The sequence below is a fragment of the Acyrthosiphon pisum genome, chromosome A1 (genome assembly GCF_005508785.2).
Source record: "Acyrthosiphon pisum isolate AL4f chromosome A1, pea_aphid_22Mar2018_4r6ur, whole genome shotgun sequence".
Lineage (NCBI taxonomy): Eukaryota > Metazoa > Arthropoda > Insecta > Hemiptera > Aphididae > Acyrthosiphon > Acyrthosiphon pisum.
In genome coordinates, this window is record NC_042494.1 from 79,973,723 (window position 1) to 79,991,471 (window position 17,749).

General features: G+C 28.1%; 1 protein-coding gene across 6 annotated transcripts in view; it reads right to left on the reverse strand.

The window, feature by feature from the left end:
* Positions 1-17,749, reverse strand: part of LOC100160451 (adenylate cyclase type 5) — a 151,317-nt gene that overhangs the window by 15,603 nt on the left and 117,965 nt on the right. For 3 of the 6 annotated variants that reach the window (XM_029487591.1, XM_029487590.1, XM_029487593.1), the window contains exons 4-5: positions 9,035-9,196; positions 1,814-2,020 (exon numbers count right to left, since the gene is read on the reverse strand). In XM_029487591.1, the coding sequence (XP_029343451.1) occupies positions 1,814-2,020; positions 9,035-9,196 (369 nt within the window). Of the gene's footprint in view, positions 1-1,813; positions 2,021-2,187; positions 2,680-5,512; positions 5,641-9,034; positions 9,197-17,749 lie in introns of those variants that run through there. The other 3 variants (XM_029487592.1, XM_029487594.1, XM_029487595.1) reach the window with 3 other exon arrangements.

Consider the following 17,749-nt stretch of genomic DNA (forward strand, 5'->3'; position numbering starts at 1 on the left):
TATTATTAACACAGCAATATTCCAAGTTGAAACAATTTTCGTTAGAGCGTGCACTGCGTAGGATAAAACGCTTTTGTTGGAATTACTTGGTTATTATATTTTAGTGTAATGTGATTCGAGTTAGGAATAATCCAAAGACTACAATCACGGTTATAATAATTAAAAACCAGCATCATATTATTATTATGCGAATGATTTAACAGCGATAAATTATTCAGCGACATAGAATTCATATATAAATATTAATAACCTCGAGACTATCTTAGATATTAATCTTATAAGATGCAATACATATTCATTTTATCCTAAATATACAGTTATTATGTTATTATAATTTTAACATAAAATCCATTATCTATAATCCGATATACATGGTAACATAGAATCTAAAATTCCATGTCAACAATTATTATTCATTTTTTTTTAACATTGAACAGATCAAATTATTTAAATATTTAAAAAAAATAATATAATACCTAATCCAACTTAACTGTGTTATAGTAAGCAAGACATCTGAAGGAAATAGTCAAGTAAACAATAAAATCGTATAAATATCAAATACAATTTCCCAATTATTAAATTGCTTCCCTCGTTATTATGAAAAACGACTTTAAAAATATTATATTCAAGAATATTGTATACACATTATAGAACTAAAGTAATAAAAAGAGTACCTATAGTGCACTTAACTATACAAGGTGATTCGCCAAGCACGCTCACCCCCATTTTTTCCTTTAATAATAAATTTATTTAAATTCTGATTTTAAAAATTTTTAAATGTATTCTAAGACCATATTTTAAAATTAATGAATTTTTTTCTACTACTTAAGACGTGTCCTGTGACGAAACAAACTTCTGTTTTTCAAATGAAAAGCTCCAACCTTTTAAGATGATTTTTTTTTAAATATTGATGTTCTTAATTCAAAATTCGAATGAATAGTTTCTTAGTTATTAAAATGTTTGTATTAAGAATAATAGTCCTTACAAATGGTCTTACATAAATATGAAATAGGCATACAATTGGGTCTAGTGTTTACTATACTTTGGACCATTTTTACAAATTATTATATTGATAGATTAATACCATAGCCCCCATATCGTATAAACCCATTACCATGGACATTTTATCTTTAGAACAAAAAGATAAATAAATTAAAAACTACTTGTATGAATTTTGATTTTGATATATCAAATAATTTCAGAAAAATGATCTTTTGAATAATTTATAGTTGAATAGGGATGTTCTCATATGAAAAACAGAAGTTTGTATATCTCCACAGTACACTCCTTAAGAAGAACAAAAAAATGTCAATAATTTGAAAATATGGACTTAAAGAAACTATGTTTAAAAATTAAAAATCATATTTTGAATATCTGCATTATTGAAGAAAAAAGGGGTCAGTATGCTTGGTAAATCACTCTGTAGATAATATCAAGCTGTTCTCTGTTGACTTAAATATTATTTTAAAAGTTAAATTTAAATTAGTCAAAAATAACTTGTACTTTTCGACATAGGAACATCTATATGTGTTAAATTAAATTATTGTAATTTTAGCTAAAGAATTTATTTTTAACTCGGGAGATTTAAAAAAGTTTAATCGACTTTTGTCGTTCATTAATAATTAATAAGCTTTGTTAGTGAAGTTATTATTCATAAGAATTGTAATTTTTATGGGGAAAAAAGTTTTCATAAAATATTCATTGTAGGTGATATTAATTATTGTACCTGTGTAGTATTTACATAATTTGAGCCGCCGGTCGAGTAGTAACAAGTTTGAAGTTAAAAATTAAAATAATAAATAAATCTGCTGACCTGTAAGTTGTTGAACTGATGGGATGAAGTCAACAGAGTGGTGATTTTTTGGCAACATCCGAGCTTGGAAAAATCGCGTAGAATGTCTCCATTGTCGTCCGATAGGCCGGGCACGAACTTGTTGTTGGGTGACAGCGAAACCCTTTCGCACGCGTCTGGCTGCTGATCGGATTCCGAGTAATTGACTGTTTCGCTGGCACCTCGACTCTTTAACAGAACATTTCGTTTTGCCAATTCAATATATTCACGTCACAGTCGACGAGACGACCGCGACGGGTACATAATACGACGTAATATATAATAATAATATATTAATTAAAAGCTTGTTCGTATAATACTTTATGATATGTATATTGTTTCTTGCAACAGCTTACCGCGTTTCTCACGGCATACGATTACCACCTATATACCAGGTACCTACGATACACAGACACTGCACACGTCTTCAACCTCACCGCCATATTAACCATATTATTCTGCGTAGGTATCGTGTGCTGCAGTCGTTCGTGTCTGTTCCGAACGTGCAGGAGGATGACAGAGCGGGCCGGGAAGTAATTACACAAGTATTACATATATAGGTAGGTAGGAACGCGCATATTAGCTGCTCCGTTCATGGTGAAGGCAATTTTATTGTGTTCATTCAACTGTGCCCTATTTATGAGTAATAATTATTGTTTTTGAATACATAATCGTCCAAAATTTTAGTCGGTATAATAATGATAATGTGTACCACAATAATTACACCGTTTAAAATATTAATTATCGAATCGAGCGCCGCGGCTTAGTGCCGAAACTTGGAACGTGTAAATTAAGACAAGAGGCAGTTACTGCAGATTTTAGAAGACCGCCAAAACAAAACGTTTGCTTATCAACGAAAATAAATTATATTTAGATTACCATTTCACTACAACATAATAATATTTAAGTATTAGATACTAGGTACCTATGATCCGGTAGCAGCTGATATAGGTACCTACTAAGTTGCTGCTCGATTATTGTACACGATCGCGGGCTTATATTGTAACTGGCACTGATTAGACTATAATATAAATTATACATAGTTATTCGAGTATACATTATAATTATAAAAATTACTTTAACTTAGACAATTTAATTAGTCTCAATAATCAAGAAGAAACATTCAATTATTAATTTAATCCGGAAATGTAAAACAGTAAAATGTGATTTTTTTCTGTAAGAATAACGAATTACTATTGTTTTGTGTTGGCAGCTATGTTATTTCGCTCATTATTATAATATGATCAAACATTTAAAAACAATTTCGTTTTCATAATTTGTTTTGTAAAACAAGAATATACCTATATTTCGGAACGGTGTACTACAGGTAATAGAATTTTCAAACTATTTATTTTTCAAATCTCAGTTTTGCAAATTTATTAATTACTATAGTATCAGATAATAAAAATTAGTCCACTGAATAAGTTGATTTCACTTCTAATTTACAAACAGAAAAAAAGTTAAAAGTGGAAATTTGTTGATTGTATTATTACTATAATACACTAATTCATTTCAAAAATAAGGGGAAAAAAATAATTACAAAGAAGTTTATTAGGTATAGGGAGACAAACACAGTGAGGTATTCTGTACAACTAACAATAAAATCAAAAATTGTATTTAATTCCATGAAAGTGGTTAATATTATAATTTATACAAAAATCAAATCATATGGCTAGGTATAGGTACAACGAATTGTTGTAATTTGAATTTTGATGTAATTGTTTGTACCATAAAAAGTTCAAAACACAAAAAAATATATACTTGACTATAAATTAATTAAATAATTTTTTCGCTCATCATAATTATAAAATATTATTCGGAGATTTAATAGAGATTTAAATTTAGAATTATAGTGACATTTGAAAAAAAAAAAATAAAACTTTGATGATTGAAGCGGGAAAATTAAAATATAAGAACATATTGCACAAGCATGTATGATAAAAAAAATTATTACTAAGTCTGTAAATATAAATCAATTTTGATACTACCTATATATTATTCATTGCAAATATCCTTACGTTATCAGGTTATTTTATATAATTAATTCGGATTGTTGAAATTAGTTTGTTTATTTTAAATATTATTCTACACTATCTTTTACTTGTATTGCCTATTTTATATTATTGTATATTGTATATTACGATTTAACAGTATGGATTAAATATTAAAACAATCATAATTTATTAATTCTAATTAATTTACAACCTTTAGGAACTATAATTATATGATAGTACCTAGTGAAAGTTCAGGTAAATTGTTTAGGTATTTAATTGATAAAAATAACATCAATTATAACGTTTGTTTCTTATTTTTTTCTACAAATTAATAGAAAAAAGGTGGGCAAGTGGATGTCGCTCTACTGTAAAGTAGGTTACAAGTGGGTCACTGTAATGGATGGTGTAAAATTTGAATTCAATGATATAATATCATTGTATAAGAAAAACAATTCTGAGCGAAAACGGTCAGTCAGCCTATGATATTACAAAGTATATTAATTGATGATATTAAGGTGAATAAAGTAATTTTTATATAATCTATTTACGTGGAATCTTGTTTTAAATTTTCAATCATTAGCTATAAAAGTTGAACATTTTATAAGTTTTTAACTACAAAATAATTATTAAATTTTAAATTTGATAAATTTTGTCAAAATTCGAACTTTAAATGCTTATAAAAAAAATTGTGCCTATGTATTTTTAATATTTTTCATCTGCTATTGTAACAATATATCAGGAGCCTTGCATTACATTTTTACGCTTTTTTACCCAACAACTAAAATTTTGTTGATATTTATAGAAAAAAAAAACTAAAAAAAATTGTCCGTAAAAAGCTCAAAAAGAGTTCAATTATTTTAAAATTGTATGGTTGTATAGAAAATTCTAACATTCAGTGAAATTTTCAAGTATCTACAGTCATTCATTTTTAATAACAAAAAAAATAAGAAAATCATTATATGAGAAATCCAGTGAATATCAAATGTTGTAAAAATATGAATTTCAAACGCTCATAAAAATTTAATTTGAGTTTCTTGTAGGCATTTTTTTTTTTTAATAAAGGTAGACAAATTTATGAGGAATCTTGTATTACATTTTAAAATCTTATATTTAAAAAGGAAATTTTTCATGAATTCCTAACTTAAAAATAATTTGCAAATGTTCGTAAATTTTACGTATTATGTCAATATTTTAATTTTAAATGCTTATAAAAAAAATAGTGACTATGGATTTTAGATTTTTTTCATCTGCCTTTGAAACAATATACTAGGAGCCTTCTATTAAATTTTTAAGCTTTTTAACTAACAAATAAAATTGCAATGATATTTATAGAAAAAAAGGTGATGACAGTCACAAAAAAAAAAAATAATAAAAAAACACATATTTTTGTAAAACCAATACATCATCGCTCCGCTCAGAATCTAAAATCAGTTAAGTATTTCATTTGAGATAACAATAAGTAGGTTATATTTAAATTGTTTAATTTCTAATAATATAGCATTTTTATTCTTATACCTAAAATTCCCAAAATGTAGGTAGGTACTTATTAGTTATTATCACTATTCAGTAATAATTCAGTTTGTTCTGTTTTGTTGAAAGGTCTAAAATCGAAAGGTCTTTAATACAATCTTTTAAAGGTATATTATTATGTGATGGTCATCAAATTATAGTCACGATAATAACTTACCTAATACTTTTCGTTATCATGAACAATATAAGGTTGATTTAAAAAATAAAGCTTTATAAAAATGATTCACACGATTTTGATATAATTAACACATAGTAACAAAGTAAGAAAAACAATATGAAATAAATTTAATAAATTTAATAAAAAAATAGAAAATGTAATATGTACGAAATTATAAAAAAATTAAACAACAATTAAGACAACGTTGCTTCGAGTAATTATTTTAAAAACTACTTAATATGAAACTGTTTTTTAACGAATAAAAGAAATCAATGAAACTGAAATACTTGACACGTGATTTCGAAACACTAATAAATACATATAAGCCATATTAATCTTAAATATGGGACATGACCAATTCTGCCAACCGCATTTAACTGTTATTTGGATATTATGTTTGTAAGTACTTACTAGATAATGATTAGTTTTATAAGTGCTTTTTTATACTTGATAGTTCAGTAGGTACATAATAAAGAGTTCAAATAAACTTGAATCATCAATTAACAAATACTCCGTGAAGGTAAGAAGAGACACGGTTCTATAATACTTCTACATAATATGACATTCAATACTCGTGACTCTGATATTTAACGAGGTTAATAAATATATATTAGTAGAATAGTATATTAGCTTGAGTATTATACTCAGCTAATCTATCTCAGCCTAAATTATTCTACATATAGACCCAAACATTACTACTGTATCTGAAAGTTAAGCACCCCTTGTATCAGAACCCTTTTGATTCAAAAGTTGGATTCCGATTCTGTCGCAAGAAATCTTCTAAGATTCCTTAATATTTTTAGTGCATATATAGATTAAAAGATCAGAATTCAAAATGATCAGTGTCATAAGTGGATGTTTTCTTTAGTCCATCGTTCATGTCTTATGACTAATAATTAATATAAAAGATTAAACCACACATGTTTATGATTAGGGCGGCGTGCATCTGAAAGATTTATCCGAATTTCGGGTGTCAGATGAATTTTTTTTTTTAAATTTGCAGAGTTTATTTAACATTTCCGTCTATATTTCATCCTGGTTATTCAGATTATCGAAAATAACTTTGTTGTTCAACAATTCATGTTGTTCGTGTCAAAAAAAAAAAATAATAATACAGTCCAATTTCCTTAAGCCTCCCAGTGCTTTTTTTACAGAAAAAAATGGTCAGTTTCAAAATGTCAACCTTCAAACATTTTATCTATTGGGCCAAATGTATTAGAAGGTAGTGCTCCTATATAGGTTTTATAATTTAAAAATATGTTATTTAATTTAGTATTTATATCATATTATGTGCCTAAAAATAGAAATATTTAATAGAAACAGATAAAAGTAAGTAATTGTTTTTTTTTCAAACTACAAACAATTTCCGAATCTTCTGTTATAACATCGTAGTTCCACCTATTCTAAATTAGCAATCTATATATTATTAGATTAGGCTTAATCATAAACAAAATGTTTGCTACCCTTTCTAGGTAGGTACTCGTAAAAATATGTGCATTCAAAGCTATAAAAACAGTGAACCCCAAAATACTTTTTCTGTACAAAATCATAGACTAAATAAATTTAAAACCAACCAGTAGATTGTCTTGGCACCGAAAAATAGAAGTAAACTATTGACTACAAACGTATAGAAAATTATAGCAAAACATTTTAGAGATAAATATACCAATCATTAAGAGGAAGCTAAATCACAGTGCGAAGCACTTATAACGCTCAATAATATGTTGTTACAAACTACAAAATAAAAAATATTTACTGTAAAAATCGTTTTGTAGTGAAAAAATCATTTTGTTCTAATATTTAGACACAGTTTTACACATTGGTACACATTGTTGAAGAGAATTTAACTGCAGTGTTGTAACGTTCATATTTTCACCTTTTTTTTTATTTTTAAATTATGTTATTAAATATGAAAAAGAGTAAATATTGTTTCAAAATCTTTCATTTTTATGATTTTTGAACTTTAATAACTTTTTTTCAGAATAATTATATCTTAAAAAAAAAAAAAAAACGTTATGCGATGCAGTAAATATTTTCTTTATATTGTGCGTAAAATGTTGATGTATTAGACAGGACTGATTTAGCCTGTTGAGTGGTTTTTACAAACTATGAATGGTTGCTGTGTGGATTCCTTTTAATACATTATAGTGTCTATCCATTGTACAGAGATAACCCCCCCAAAACGAATAACAAGAAATATGCTAAATGGATAAAGTTAGTACAACATCAAATGTATTGTATTTCATACGAAGTAATGTAAAAAAATACATACTGTATCTTGAGATAAAAGTTATAAAAAAAATCACCAGAAAAATAAATAGTTTCTCAAAAAATATTATTATTGTTTACGTAATTTTATGAGAAGTCACTACACTTTTCAGTATATTATTATATTATAGATATACCTAACATGTCTGCAAATAAAAAAACTAAATATTTTTACAATATATTAAATTCATTTAAACAACTTATTGGAATTGAAAATTGTTTTTTTATTTACTCATTTTTAGAGGAAAATATTATAATAAATATACTTTGAAAACGGTGATATCATATTATTATTATTTTAATATTTTCCCTCCAAAAAAAACTCCTTTTGACATAATTTTTAATAGAAAATAAATAACATAATATTTCGTTCTAAAGTTATATACATTAACCTTACGGTTGAAACTGACAAAAAAAAAAAGAAAATGTTTTTCTCCTTAGAACTTATTATATATTAGTCTCTTGTTTGTAAATTGATTGTAAATGTCATTTTTCCAGAATAATAAAAATTATATTTAAAATAAATCACACACATTATTTTCAGTAGAAATTTAATTTGTTTCGTTTTTATTATTTTTTTTATAAAGTAATTTTTTTATACAGGTTATAATAATTCTATTTATTTTTTAAATATTATGTACCGTTATTTTTTCTTTCTGAAGCATAACGTAGGTATTGTCAATAATAATAATTGTTTCGGGGATAATCGGTCATGTCAACTGGCACGTCATTACAGTGTAGGTACATTCGATCGATGGTTTGTAACAAAATATATATTGTCATGGGCATAGTTTTTAATTTTACGGAAAATTAAGAGGATAGTAATTAATGTTATTGGTTATTTGAATTTTCATAAGCCACCCACAGATCTAGCTATATATAGACAATGTAGCGGTGTTTCCGATGTACTCGAGGGCTTTCGGTGATAATTTATTCAATTACATGGGTATTTCCTCTTGTGTTTATACATATTGCATAACCGCCGGGCAAAAGTTCAAAACACGCACGCACACACACACACACATACAGGCACGCACTCGCGCGTGCCACACACATTAGTGCTCATCAAGGTATGTTTGTACGTGATAATATAATATATTATTTATATATTAATATAAAACCATTCTTGCATAAACCTTGTTCATTTAGCTATCATTGTGGACTGCAGTTTGATTATGATCCTCTTCGAATATAATATTTTTCGTATAATAATTTTCACGTATAGAAAAAAAAAATTATTATTATTATTATTACTTTTACCAGTAATGGAGTGGGCGAGTCGGAAGCCGTTGAAAAATGTTGGTAAACCGCCCAATTAGTGCGTCTTTGTGTCTGTGGCGACGATTCCATTTCCGTTATAGATTCCTCCGCCGTTCTGCGGTGTTGTCGAAGGCTCGTCCATTTTTTTGGCGTTCTCTATGAATGAGAAAAAAAGCAGGATAGAATAAAATCACTATGACTTATAATAGTGAACAAAGCTATGGTCACGTGTAGGACGATATTATAATATAATAATTGGAAAACGTATAATTACAATAAGAAACATGTAAAATCAAAAATCATAATTTTTGTATAATTATCAATATTTATTTTTTTGTAAGTATAATTTATGAACGGGAACATTTTAAGTAGGCATTTATTTAGTTCAATATAATACACTATGGATGATTGGTAGGTATCTATAAGAGCTGTGTATTATAAATTATAATAATATTTCCATTTGTATAATAACTATAATAATACCTATATTATCATTTCGATAATTGTAATTACCTATTCAATTTTGATAGAAATTGCAAAATATAATTTAACTGATTTAGTTCTTTAAGAAAATGTTGTATTGATGTATACGTATTGCTAAATTTTTACCAACATTCATTTCGGTAAAGTACCTATTGCAATATAATAATTATGTTTTATTTTTTAAAAGTGCACTGTATAATATCACCGCATATACCTTTTTACACACAAATTAATTCGGTTCTTCGCCTTTATTAATTATGAAAACAAGATGGTTGTCGAGGCAAAACCGTGGTAAGTGTAAAATCCACCATCTATGTAGTGTATTATAGTATAAGGGTCGAATGTAGGCATAATAATAATAGTAATCTTCTGAATATGCTCTTCTTCCGGGGATTTAATTCGATTTGATTGTAATCTTTCACCATCTGATAAACATCTCTGATAAGTATAATACCTAACGACTAACGTCTAACAATATGCTATGATATTGCTGTCAATAATGATGCACCTGTATATATAATATATTTTATTTAAATATATAATTTAAGTCTTATTGGTGTCTTGAATTAATGTTCGTTCTTTTGTTTGAATATTTTCTGAAAGACATGGCTAAAACAAAACTGTACGACAAATAAACCATAAAATAAAAACAGTTTCTTATGTGCGTGGGTACAAACGACAATGTTTTTTCAATAATATTTATTATTTAATGTACTAGCTGAACTAATTTTGTAGTTATAAACACATAATTAAATTGTTTTATATTTTCTGATTTAACATGCAAAATAATCTAAGCACAAGACTCATATCAAATGCTAAAAGGCGTGACTATTATATTTTGGTAACTTTCGTTAGCACACAACATACGCAATATTGACCTTGTAGCAGTGGCGCCGAAATCAAAAATTATAATTATGACATTAGACACCCCCACATAAAATGTTGACACCCACCTATTTCTTATAATTACTTTACTATACACCAAGTATAGTTTGCATGTTGTCTATTGAACAAATTTTCATAATATAACTATAGAAATTTAGAATGACAAAGGTGACTCTCTACCTACTAAAATCACCTATGACAATTGTCATAGGTAAATATATATTTTGGCACCACTGCCTTGTGGCATGTTAAAAAATAAAATAATTTGTATATTTTTGAATGATGATGGTAAGTATACAATAACATTATAATGTAATATATATAATAATAGGCAAGGCTGGGCATTAACGAGTTAAAAGTTAAAAATAAGTTAAGACATTAAGTTAATTAACTCGTTAATTTTTTTTCAAATTAACTTTTACCTTAATAAGTTATTTTTTTCAAGATTAACGTGTTAACTTCAAGTTAATCTTAAATCAAAAGAATCTAAATTATGTTAATTTTTGTCTGAAGAATAATGAAAATTTTCTTAATGTGGTTTTTACTTCGATGCATCATTTTAAATTTCCCCAGTAATTTTCTTGAGCGTAAAGAAATATTATCTAATAAATCATATTATAATGTCTCTGGAATTTTTTTATTAGCAAATTTAACTTAACACTTAGTTAAGTTACTTTTTTTCAAATTTCACTTTTAACGTAACGAGTTAACGAAAAAAACACGACTAACTTTTAACTTAACTTTATTTTTTTAAAATAACTTAACTTAACGAGTTAAAAAAAAAACTTTAACTTGCCCAGCCTTGATAATATATATTACTATATGCTATCAGATCCGAAAACAAAAAGTTCTACGGGCTCAGTCTCATATAGGTAGGTATTGTAGGTGAAACAATATGTCATTGTTTTACTTTTGATAACATTACTTTAAATTATTAGTATTTAGTTTGTTCTTCTCTTTCGTGTACAGAATATATATATACGCACTCCGGGATTCAAGTTGACTCAATTTGACAATGTCTCTAACATCGAGATCTTTGAAATTAGATATGTTTGGTAAATAGTTTTTTAACTATTAAATCTTGATCTTTGAAACCCGACGGGCGTATGTAATCAAATGATTGATATCAAGGACGAGTAAATTTCACATATAACTTTGAATTAATTTATACTATGAATTTTATTCGTCAACGGGTTTGCAAGATTTGAGTATCTTCATTATAATTTAAAGTAATATATTATAATATATATATATTATGTTTAAATTTAACTTTTGAATTCCTATGATACTATAATATACATTATATACATATTACATATTATAATATAATAGTTTTGGTAGAAAGTAACTAGTAATACTACCTACCTACTAAATAACTAATAATAAATTATCGTTATTGTTATAATCGAATCACTTTACACATTAAACAATAGTTATTGTGTATTAAATTATAATAGTTTGATCGATATTGATCCTAGCATTAAAGAGTTTCCTCTATATGGGCAACACTAACAATAGATTCGGCATTATTTGTATTACCGGAATGTACTTTTTTGCAAGACTGGACAAGTTGGCGAATTATTTTAACTCAATTAAGTAAAGGTTGAACAAAAATTCAACGAGATAGAATGTAAAAATAATTAATAATTTATGAATAACTCAGTTCAGTTATAAGTTAATTAATTTAAATTAAATTAACTTATTAATTTTACTTTTGCAGTCATTTTGCGGTAAATGTGTATGAACAGTGGTACTCTCAGTGAACTCGTTAAATAAAATAATAAAAACAAAAAACAATGATAAATTCCAATATTAACTAAAACACATTTTTTTTTTTTTTTAGTTAAGGTTCGACAACTGAGGTCCTTGGCTGGTTATTGATGGGGAGGGTATGGTTAGTTTGAACACGTGTATGTGTGGTAAGAATTTGTCACTAAAACCGGGTGGTCACCCATCCGGTAACTAGTAACATCGACCGGTGCTGGCACTCAGAACATGTTATTCACTGAAGCCAAACACAGCGCCACGTCAGGCAGGCCACTAAGACACATTTATAGATTGGTATTAACTATTATTATTATTTATCAAATATTAGGTACATAGTATTAGATTTTTTAAAAAAAATCAACTTTTCTAGACTTCTTTTTAAAATGTTCACGCTATAAGTAGGTACTCAAGGAAACTGGAAAATTAAAACAAATAAAATAATTTAGGTTGTTAAAATATCAATATTTGATAATGAAATAAATTTAAATTACCTAGGTAGGTATTTTAAATAATTTTAAAACGTTTATGGTCCAGTCTAGTCTTCATGCTGATAAAATATATTTATTTAGCCGTTTTATTTTCATTCTATCTACCCACAAACAATTATAAATATTAGAGACACTCAAACTATTGCGTAAAAATGTGTAAACCTAATTATTAAGTGATAAAACGATTTCGCAGCAGTATATATTAGTATATTACATCATAATAACCTATATGTGCGTATTAAATATATTTGTTATAAACTATAATATTGTAGACTCATACTAGCTGAGCATACTATGATCTTTATAATATTAATATCATGACGAGAGTTATGGTAAGACAATATATTGTAATATTATAATAGTTATACGGGCAAATCAAGTGTTATATGATAAATAAACTAGTGTTCTACGGTAAAAACGGTTGAAAAAGTTAAAAATTAGAGCCCGAGGATATAATTAAAATGCAAAACGTTTATTAGATTATTTCGTTTATATAATATTATTATCCCATCTATTTCGTTAATTTGAGTTTGTAAACCAAATTAAATACGGTCGTAATAATTGTGTATAAATGAATAATAATATCATCATTTGCGATTACCTATACAGTAACTGTTTTAATATTTCAGTTATCCACAGTACAATATAGGTACGCCATTAGGTTTTTGCGATGTACCGTATTTGATGTATCTAATATAATATATTATCATTTATAGGTAATAACTATAATAATAATAACTAAAAACGTCAAGTGCACATAATATTGAAGTGGGTGTAGTGCTGCAGTCTATGTACGTTTAATATTATTCACATTTTACAATGTGACGTATATCATAATAATAATACCTAAGCCAATAACGACGACTATAGGATGCTGCGGTAGCGTAATAATAATAATTATCATAATAGCTCAGCACACACGAAATGTATAGACTTCGGATGACTGGTTAATACCTACCTAGTATTGAAGTCGCCTGCGGTTGTGCGATGAAATTGATTAAAAACAAATATCGTCCTTTTGATATCATATCGTATATTATACGTATACCCACCACACAACTGTCTGCAGGACGATTAAAATATTTCTTTTGCGCCCGATCGTTTCGATTTTTTACTTTGGGCACATGCATCCGAGCACTATTACGTGGAAAAGGCAGCCGACGGCCGTGTTTTGTCGGGGAAACTGCTGCTATTTTCGCACCGTACAATAATACATCGTTTGTATTGAAAGGAAAGAACAGTTGAGTAGTATAAGTTGGCGACGATCGAGCGCAATGTTACGTGATTAATATTATATTATTATTTATTATCATAATACGGAAGGAAGCGGCCTGCGAGCAGATTTCGAGATGAGATTTCGGGTCTTATACTGCAACGCACGCGGTCGCGAAAGGTACATTATATTAATGTAATATTATATAGGAACACCAAACAAGTATACGCATCCGATGTTTAATACAGTGTGTGATGTAATTTTAAAAATGGTGCGTATAATGTATATGATATTGTAAAAATATTATGCCCTTTTCTGCGTCGTCAAACAGTCGTATCATAATAATACGTAAAGGTATACCTATACAGTGCGTTCTATACACGTATAATATGTATATTGCGTGTCGAGTAGAAGAAAATTGGTGTTTTTATTATTTCGCCTGCCGAGAATCCCCGCCGAGTCGAGTAAATAACCATTGCAGGTTTGGAAAACGAGAGAATACACGTATTTATGTGCGTGTGCGTGTGCATGTGTGTGTGTTTATTATAAGACCTTCGGCCGGAAAACGAAAAGAAAAATATATAAACTATTAGCACATGAAACGGTTACAAGTAAAGCATGATGGTAGGCATATTATTATTATATTGCACATCGATATTATAATATTATTGTTATTGTTCTGTCATTGTCGTTATCGCAATGTTTGCCACTCTGCACGTGGTGAGACTGTACGAGTAGTCTGCATTGACCTAGTTAAATTGTACGGATAAGGTACATTTTTGTAAATTTAACAATCTACATTTTTAAAGTATTAGTATAAGGATACAATTATAATTGGTGTAAAAATTACTTATTTAACAATTTTACCAAAAAAATATTTAATACATTTTTTTACCAAATTTTTTATTAGTAAATTCCACGTCTCTACGTACGCGTGTTTCTAATACTATAAACGAGTATTTGGCTATTGTCAAGTTACAACGGCAGATGTCATCCTACTTATAATATACCTACGATACGACAGACCGTTGTTGTTGTCTTTGTTTCATTAGCATTAGATTAACTTGTACACACCCTACACTCGAGCACACTCGCATCTCTCGGTTTCCGCAGAAAACGCTGTAAAACGAGCTTCGCGTCTATATTCTAAGGTGTGTGTCGTACTCGTATTTATTACATTTTATCGCAACGAGGAGTAGATACATATATATATATATATATATATATATATATGATATTCAGTCGTTGGTCGGAGGAGGAGGACTCATATTTATCTCGCAACGGTGTGATGATAATAATAATATCGCGTAGGTATTGTCGTCGTGTATATTTTGGTTTCGTTCCAGTGCACGGAGATGCGACTTGTGAACTTGTGAGAGAATTCCAGTGTGAATTTTGCCAAAAACACGATTAACTTGGAGTTTGGCTCGCCATCATCATGATAATTATTATTATGTTTTAGTTTGTTGATTTTATCGCCATGGAAAGCTTTAGAATTTTTACTATCTAGTAAAACACGACACATTATTAAATCACAGTGCCATGTAATTACTATATTTTATACTAATAATTATAATTACTTAGGTACTAATTATTAGGTTACGAATCATGTATTTCGTAAAATTCCAAGATACGTTAATATAATATACATATTATCAATTTTACAGATTGCCAACCTGTTGCTCCTCGGATATTGATATCATACACCAGTTATTACACAACGGTCGCATTAATAGTATTATTACTCAATTGTAATACACAGGTGTTCTCACCCTCATTTTATCTTTAATATTTATCAAAATGATAATTTGTGGTATTTTTTAGTAAACCAAAGACTATTATTTCTAATAATTAAATTTTTTTTATGCCATTTAAGCATTCTTCTTTTTTTACATATAAAAAGCACCTTATTTTATGGAAATTCGTTAAGCAGACCTTTTTCATGAAATATTGTTGTATTGTTGTATTGTTATATATCAAAATTTTAACGAGTGATTATATATTATATAGGTTTAGATTTTAGAAGATAATATGACGCGACGTGGCAAATGGTAAAATGTAATAATATTAAAACCACTTGTTCAAATTTCGATTTAGATGCATCAATAAAAAAAAAAATACTAAAAAACTCAGTTTTAATTTGGGGGGAAAAAGTTGGTTATCATTAAAAAAAAAAGTTGTTAACACTACAGAGTAATATAGAGGAAAATTAAGCTGGCCTACATGAAAATTCCAAAAATCAGAATTCAATAAATGCATTATTAAAGGACAAAAGAAAGTGAGAATGCCCGGCGAATCACGCTATTTGTGTGTATAATAATATAATATGCACTTGTATAAACATCAGAGGTTAAGGTTTAAGTGATTATTTTCTATTATCATGATTATAATAATACGTCATGTTCTCGAAATAATTTTTACGATTAAAATCTACAATAATATGTAACAGCAGGGTGGTTGAACCGTTTTTTGTACGAATTTTTTTTTCCCGGCCGTTGATCGTCATCAATGGTCGAACAGTCTCGATACGTTTGGCAAGTAAAATTAAGAAAGGAAATTATAAAATTCAAATAGAATTCAGAATAAAATACAAAGTGCGTGTTATGGGTTATACTTGTCGGTACTTACCTATACATGTGAATATGTGATACACTATCGTTTGAGATTTCATGTGATCAAAATTTAGAATGAATTTTATGCGCTGAGATGCTTAAGTATATAATGTGGCTCTTAGCATAATATTATAATATCATATTACAATATATTTGGGTATATTCGGTATACATTCTGTATATTATATACTTACTATATACGTGACTATAAAACCAGCCAGACGTTTGAACCACTTATAGCATCCAAGTAATAACCCTTCAACCACCACTTATACGCGTATATCATTTATTGTGGTAAACCATAATACTTAGGTACCTTAAAGAGTAAACATAATATATTATAATATTTGATAATATATAATTATATAATATTATAAATATAATCGACAAGATATCGACGCGTGTTGTTTTTAGTGTTAATTTATGTTTGTTGATTAGAGTGGCTTTATACCTATTATATTATTACATTTAATTATATAATATCGGATGAGGGGTTAGACCGCGGATATGAGGCAAATTATTATAATAATATTGGTCGAACCACTACGCGCACATACCCTTTTCCGGCCTGGCGTGTTGGAGGTATATACAAGCCGAGCACACTGAAGCAACACTTAAGCTTATCCTCGGGTCAACGATACGCGTTCCAGGGGTTTTTCAGCTATGTTTACGTTCCGCGAAAACCGTAAACAACCCTTCTGGCGGCTCGTAACCGAATGTGCAAGAGTAACAAACACAAAACTTAGACTTAAATTTATATAGGTATCTAGTATTATGCATTTATGTATAACGAGAGCGTAAGCGCGTTGGATGATTTTCCAAAGAGCGTTCGTTAAAAAACGAGACTACATATAATTATTATGTACCTACCTATATAATGATACTTAGCGTAGTGAAAAAAATATGTACGATATAAGTGTAGGCACCATTCCGAAGGCCCGTGGAAAATTATTCGGTATCAGAAATTACCACTGTATACAGGCTGGTTATCCAAGCATGCTCACCCACATTGTTTGTCTTTAATAATGAATTTATTTAAATTTTGATTTTTGGAATTTTTAAATGGCATACATTTTTCATGTTTTAATCGGTACTTTACCTATATGGAGTGTTCTGTGGTGATACAAAAATAATATTCTATTTTTTTGAGAACCCTTTTTGTATACTGTGAATCATTAAGGGAATTCAATACCGTGATTTTCTGTTTTCGTCTAACGAACGCGTTATATAGTATTTTAGACGTGTTTTTTGCCAAACATAC